We start from the raw sequence: 7,414 nt of genomic DNA, 5'->3' as shown, positions 1-7,414 counted from the left end.
CCTGCCTCTGCCTCCCAAGTGCTGGGATTAAAGGCGTGTGCTACCACCGCCCGGCAAGCGAGACACTTCTTATCAGCTGTGATGTTTGTTCATCTTCTGTAGGACGTAAAGTATATTCAGACCGACGGGTATCGCGCTCCTGAAGCAGAGCTGCAGAACTGCTTGGCCCAGGCCGGCCTGCAGAGTGATACAGAATGTACCTCAGCTGTTGATCTGTGGAGCCTCGGAATCATTTTACTGGAAATGTTCTCAGGAATGAAACTGAAACATACAGTCAGATCTCAGGAATGGAAGGTAAACTGCGGGACAGTTTTGCTTTGCAGCTTTTAATCAGTTTAGGAATATTTGCTTTATAATGATAATTTTTGGGGATGACGGCGTGTCAGGGAGTCTGATTGCATCTTCTCCTTCCTGTATGTATTTATAGTACCTTCAGTACCTCTACTCATGTCTACAGCATCAAATCCATTGATGACATTGCATCCTCCCAGCTGTTAATCTAGGTCTTGGGATGTAGTAAGCATTTGCTCAAATGTTTGCATGCACGATCCCAAAAAGTGCTTTAATGCATAACCTTGTTAAAGTGTCTGAACAATTCCTACGCAGGAAGAGTGGATATTGGCTGCTTTTGTTTAACAAGTGAAAGCTAGAGGCACAGTTGTATAATATAGCTTGTTTCGGGTCACATGCTGGATGATCAGTTCTATTCCAACCTTAGAAGATTCCCAAAGTTCCATGGCACTTTGCATTAATTAATATTTCCTAGCTGTTAAACATTCTGCACTGGCGCACATGACTATGGTATAGTGGCTACTGCTTTTGTTGCTTGTGGGGGAGCATGGCTCCTAAGTTTCAAACCCCTGGTGTTGGAGTGAACTCTTTGTATGTCTCTCTCTATGTTAGGAATTAACCATAATTAGTTTTTAAAATGTATAATGAGGGTTTATTATTGTGATGGTCTCAGTATTCTTTATGCTTGAGGTTTGATATATAGTACTTTGACGTTATCACTGCATCTGGTTTTAAACAATAAGTATTTGAAAATAAATATTTTAATAATAAACATCTAGTAAATAGGTGAGCAGTACAGTTTGATTTGTGTAAATTCCAGTCATTGATTTACAGTTTAGCAATCCTTGGAAGGAATATATCTCCTCTTTGATGGGATTGCCTTATGTTTAGTTTTGGCCCAAAAATGTCCTGCTATGGGCATAAAACCAGTGTCACTTTTTTTCTAGTAGTGATATTTCAAATAGCTCACAAGCTAAGTATTTTTTTTTCTTTAGTGTTAATCTGAATATAGATGAATCATTAAATTAGCTTTGAGTGTATTAGACCCTTTGGATAGTATCTACTTGGCCCAGAGTACAGCAGAAGTAGGTCACACTCAAATGCGTATGGAATTTGGAGGTGTGACCTATGCTAATGGCATCTCACACAGCTGTCTGCAGGTAAGGTGTCATAATCTGTGTGATCACCTCACGCAGATTGCCAGGCGGGCACTCTTAAGTCCAGCGGTGCTTCACCCTCACCTCCTCCTAAGTTATTTGCGTTTGTCAGACCATTTGCTTCCTGCAGAATAAGAAGACTGCTGATGTAATATAAGATTACTAAGGCTAAGAAGAAATGTTACACAATTTTTAAAAGTAGTTTGTGGCCCATGGGAATCAACCCGTGGAGTCTAGTGATGGTAGGTATCTGATCTTTGTAGTTATGTGCACAGCTCTGCATTCTGAGTTAGCATAGTACCTTGTTGCATAGTGTTAGTTACGTTTTTGTATCTGGTGGAAATATTTATTTTGGATCACATCTTTAAAGGCATTGGTCTGTGCTGGCAGGGAGGGCATGGCCAGGAAGCAGAGAGAGGCCATTCTTGTGCTTGGTTGGCTGTCACCCTTTTCTCTTTATTCTCTCCCCAAGCCCATGACAGGGTGCCATCTACATGGTGTGTGTAGGCCTTCCCCCTTCTGTGAATATTCTCTGGAAATGTCTTAGCAGGCAAACCAAAGAGGTGCATCTTAGCAGTGTCCTCAGTGGTTCTGCACTGACGGTGAGAGGAATCACCACAGCACTGAAGGACAGAGGGCTAGTACCTATAAATGGCGATGTGAAGAGTGTAGCAAAGGCAGCATTCTCATTTGTCCTCCTTTTCTCAATGATAGTTTATTTTCCTGAAAACCAAAAAGACTTATCACCAGGCACTGCGACCCACCATTACATTCATTCATAAAACCACCTCTCAGTGTGACCTTTGCATTTTACCTGTTCATTTAGGACATGTTCTTAGTGCCAGGCTGTATTGGTGCCTCTAGAAATTCATGACTCGCCGTCTCTTCCAATTAAGATGATAAGTTTTTGAAAGAGGTGTTGAATGTTACTCGTGTTACATTTGGCTACTGCGTAGTAAATGCAAGCTCAGTCGAGTAACCTAAGGAAAACATTTCTCCTTCTAGGCAAACAGTTCTGCTATTATTGATCATATATTTGCCAGTAAAGCAGTGGTGAATGCCGCAATTCCAGCCTATCACCTCAGAGACCTTATCAAAAGGTATGATAGACATAGTATAACTTGCTTTGCAGACCTCTACAAGCTAAAGGTTTTTTTCTTTAATTTATTTCTATTACTATTACTGATTTGCCTAGTTATATAGCTTTAATTCCTTCAGAGATAGGAATTTTAGCCAGGTGAGGTGGGTCACACCTTTAATCCCAGCCCTCTAGTACAGTGGTAGAAGGATCTCTGCGAGTTCAAGGCCAGCCTGGTCTACAAAGAGAGACCTTGTTTCAAACAAAACAGAGTAATTGAGACAACCTTTTAATGACATAGTGTTATCTTTTGCTGTTTTTATGTGATGTTAAAGAGAGCCAGGCATGATGACACATGTCTTTATGCCTGCTGCTTTGGAGGCTGAGGCAGAAGAGCCATATCTGAGGATACATTGAGCTGCTTGTAAGGCATTGTCTCAGAGCAGCAAAGGAGTGGGGAAGGTATTTTGTTTTTCCCTCCTGCAATCCGGCTCTTCTTCCTTGTTTCCTCTTTGTTTTGTTATACTCCCTTTCTCCCATCAGTCTCCCTCTCTCTCCTTTTGTCTGTCTTTTTGTCTTTCTCCATTATCTTCTCCCTTTTGGATCATTTAAATTCGATTTTTTCACACTGGGATTTTCTGTGGATAGGAGATTGGGCTGGTTACTTCAGGAAGTCTTAATTTCTGGGTTACTCTAGCTCTTTAGTTTTCCCAGAGGCTTGCTTTTATTTACTTGGTGTGTGCAGTAGTCCCCGTAGTTTCATCTGTTGTTTAAAATCTGTTTGGCTTTTATTTTGTTTGCTTCCTACCTTATTTTCTCTCATTTACTAGCTGCACACTTGTTTATTCCCTACCTTCTTATAAACGAATGCCCATACTGTATGACATTACTATCATCAGTAGTCTGTTTCTGGTGTTACCTGTAGCATTTTCCATAAAATTGCTTTAAGATTAAGGAAATTTGGCAAGATTCATTTATCCTACCACGATCTTCTGGTTTTTATTTTTTATTTGTTTCTGTTTTTAAATTGTGCTACCATAATCTGGGTGTTGGTAGTACACACCTTTAACTCTGGCACTCAGGAGGCAGAGGCTGGTGGATCTCTCTGAGTCTGAGGCCACCCTGGTCTACAGAGTGAGTTCACTACATCCAGGGCTACACCCAGAAACCCTGTCTTGAAAAAGCCACAGCAGAATCATGCTACCATAAACATTGTTGCAGTGTGTGCATATGTCTGATGTCTCATTATAGTTAGAGACATATAACTGTCATATAGCATGATGCTGTGTCAGAAAGGTCTCATGTTTTATTTCATTGTTGCTCAGGTGGCCTTTGTATGCTCCACAGGGGATGATTCTGCAGTCCATGCTAATAGAAGTAGTACGGACATGAACACTGAGCCTTTTTTTCTGATAGTTTCACTCTCAGAAGATCTGGCAGTAATCATAATGATGCTGTTGTGTTTTAGCATGCTTCATGATGACCCAGGCAGAAGAATCCCTGCTGAGATGGCATTGTGCAGCCCATTCTTTAGCATTCCTTTTGGTAAGTTGTATCTGTCATTATTTCCCCCCTTGGTCATTTGGCAGTAACTGTGTATATTCTCCGGCTCCAGTTTGATCAGTTTATCACTGTGTGGGGAATCACACTGACGCATGTGTCGTGAACTTCCACAGCCCCTCATATTGAAGATCTGGTGATGCTTCCGACTCCAGTGCTCAGGCTCCTCAATGTGCTGGATGATGATTATCTGGAAAATGAAGATGAATATGAAGGTTAGTGCTGCCCAAGTTAGACTGTAGTGTTTCTCTCTTACACACAGCCTGCGACTAGTGTTTGTGCCATATACACTTGATTCCTAGGCTTCTTCTATAGTTTTCTAAATAAAAAAAATTTAAAAATACCATTTGTTTTAGGTAGGGTTTTACTGCTGTGAAGAGATACCATGACCAAGACATAAAGGACGGCGTTCAGTTACAATGACCCACCTCCACAAGGCCACACCACCTAATGGTGCCACTCCCTGAGCCAAACGTATTCAAAGCTCCTCACCATTGAACTCTGTGATGTGCTAAATACTCACGCTTTTTGATTTATCAGTCATTTGGACTCTGACCCAACAAATCCACAGAGATTTACGCCTACGCTTCTGACTCTGATCTCTTTTCTGTCCCTTCTCTTGCTGCCATTTCTGCTCCTTACCTCTCCTTTTTGCTTGTCACAGCTTTGTCATTCAGGATACATTCACTGTTTCGTGTGGGATTATTTCTTGTTTTTAACGCAAGAGAGACATAGGCATGCGATGACACAGAACGGGTGCTCAGCCTGGCCTGAGTGAGTGCAGGCTTTCACAGCAGAGCTTACCTCTGAGTTCAGTAATTAGTTATCTAAAAGTTAAGTGGGTAGCAAGAAGTACCATCAAGTAGAACGTATGACATGTTCAGAGAACAGGAGTTTGGAATGATTGTATCTTTTCTGTAGGAAAACAGTTGGTTAAAGTTGTAACAGTGACCAGTGTGCACATACCTAATGTGCTTGATTTCTCGGATTAAGAATTGGATCTTGTTCACAAGCTAGTAACACTGGAATATAGTAGCATCTTTGAAAGAATGCATAGTGGTCACCCAATAAACATTTAAGGTGGAAGAAATCAAACTACATCAGTTCAAACCAAATTGCTATGCCTTTGTGGCCTGGCACTTAAACAGTAAATATTATGGGGAATAGGAAAACAAATTTTGGATGACATTACTTGAAAAAGTGTACATCAGCTCTGAGACATACTCAATAAATGAGATGTTAACAATATTGTGTATAATATCAAAAAGTTTTGAAATAGGAAGTTTTCTGATAGGAGACACTGGGTAATTTCTTGAACATTGTAAACCATCCTAAAAGTATACAGCCATAAAACCAATGAGCCAATTTCATTTAATAATCTGGGCAGTTGTCCAGAGAAATGGATCAGCACCCACATGGCAGCTCCTAATGGTCTTGTAACTCCAGTTCCAAAGTGTCCTATGCGCTCTCTGGCAAAACACTCATAAGCATATAATAAATAAATATATATATATGTGTGTGTGTGTGTGTGTATACACATACATACACACATTTAAGTATACAAAACTAGAAAGAGACACTTAAGAAATATTAAAGTTAGCCGGGCAGTGGTGGCGCATTTCTTTAATCCCAGCACTTGAGGCAGAGGCAGGCAGATTTCTGAGTTCGAGGCCAGCCTGGTCTAGAGAGTGAGTTCCAGGACAGCCAGGGCTACACAGAGAAACCCTGTCTCGAAAAACGAAAAAGAAAATTAAAGTTGAACTTTTTACTTGAGATACATAAAATGCATTTGCTTGTATCCACTGATCACACTGGCAGGCTACAGAGGAACTTCACAGTGCTGGTTGCCTTCAAGAGCAGGAACAGAACAAAGCTGGGAAGATGTTTTAAGTTGGAACTATTTAACTGTAATGTACGTGAATGTTAAATGTAGACTATTCAATAGATTTGTTAGTGCATTGAATTTATATTCTTGTTTTATTTCCTAAGGTAAGGAAAATAACTTCATTGCTTAGCTATGTGCCACTGAATTCTCAAGTAATAATTACCTACTGTGTGATTTTATAACCAGATGTTGTAGAAGATGTGAAAGAAGAGTGTCAGAAATATGGACCAGTGGTTTCTCTGCTTGTTCCAAAGGAAAATCCTGGCAGAGGACAAGTAAGCAAATTTGTTTATAATTGCAGAATTATTTGGAGATTATGAAATTAAAGTCTTGTCTGAGCTGGGCTCTGTGGACGGGTGCACACGGGACTTTTGCAGTGTAGGTCATCATTGCCTTCTTACCTCTCTACCTTTCTAAACGTTCCACAGCTTATGTGAGGTTTTAGATTTTATTATAAAAAAAGACTAATCTACTTTTGAGCCACTGTAAACAGTGGTACCAAGTGAATTGTGTGTTAATTTCAGTTAGATTCAATTCAAGAACTATTTGGTTCACTTTGTTCTAATTAAGTAAACTTAGAAAACCTGTTGGGTTTGGTTCTGATGCAGTAGAAATGATTAGTGATCTTTTAAAGACAGAAAGCACTTACCCTGGATGGAGACTTTTGTGCCTGAGTTGTGTCTCAGTGTGACTAGCCTGTGACAGTCCTGACTCCTCTGTAAGTTGTCTGGGTAAAGACTGCTCACAGCATTCTTATTAGAAACTTTCTCTAATCAATTACATGGCAAAGAGGACAAGAAAATGCTTCATCTATATTATTTTTACTTTTGGAGAAACAATATCATTTCAGGTTTCTCTTCTCCTCACTGTTAACATTTGAGCCATGTCACTCCACTGAGGGAACTGCCCTGGGGAGTAAACTACAGAGGCAGCCCGAACCTCTGCACCGTGGTCCTTATTACCTGTCTCCCATTGGAGATGCTGTGCTGGAGATGCAGGGCTCCCACTGGAGGACTGCAGTCACTTCCAGTTATGTACTTTACCAGTCCTGGGTTCCAGCTTCCCGAGGACTAGGACTACAGGCACATGCCACCATACCTGCTGATTGTGCTCAGAGTTACAGAAACTAGTGACAACTAAAAGACCTGGAGAGCATTTATTTAGTCTAATACTGCTAATCTGCTAGCATTAACAGTTACCTTATTCATTGTCAGGAGCATGCTAGATACATCCTTGATGTTTTGCCTGCTAGCCAGTATTTTACTATGTTCTAAGCACTTGGCACAGAAAAGTGATCAAAGCAAATTTTTTAAAAAGGAGATAAGTGCAAGTGAGAAAGGTAGACTGAGGAAGTGGTGTTGCTTTGAAAGTGTGAGGGCGAGGTGGACTGCCCTTAGGAGAGTGTGAGGGCAGGGTGGACTGCCCTTAGGAGAGTGTGAGGGC

General features: G+C 40.7%; 1 protein-coding gene across 1 annotated transcript in view; it reads left to right on the top strand.

Moving 5' to 3' along the window:
- The window catches only part of Uhmk1 (U2AF homology motif kinase 1), a 22,321-nt gene that overhangs the window by 3,745 nt on the left and 11,162 nt on the right, over positions 1–7,414 (top strand). The window contains exons 3-7 of the mRNA XM_021157900.2: positions 103–294; positions 2,454–2,548; positions 3,995–4,071; positions 4,203–4,301; positions 6,158–6,246. Of these exons, the coding sequence (XP_021013559.1) occupies positions 103–294; positions 2,454–2,548; positions 3,995–4,071; positions 4,203–4,301; positions 6,158–6,246 (552 nt within the window). The remainder of the gene's footprint in view (positions 1–102; positions 295–2,453; positions 2,549–3,994; positions 4,072–4,202; positions 4,302–6,157; positions 6,247–7,414) is intronic.

Source organism: Mus caroli, chromosome 1 (genome assembly GCF_900094665.2).
Source record: "Mus caroli chromosome 1, CAROLI_EIJ_v1.1, whole genome shotgun sequence".
Lineage (NCBI taxonomy): Eukaryota > Metazoa > Chordata > Mammalia > Rodentia > Muridae > Mus > Mus caroli.
This window is presented reverse-complemented; position numbering and strand designations above follow the sequence as displayed.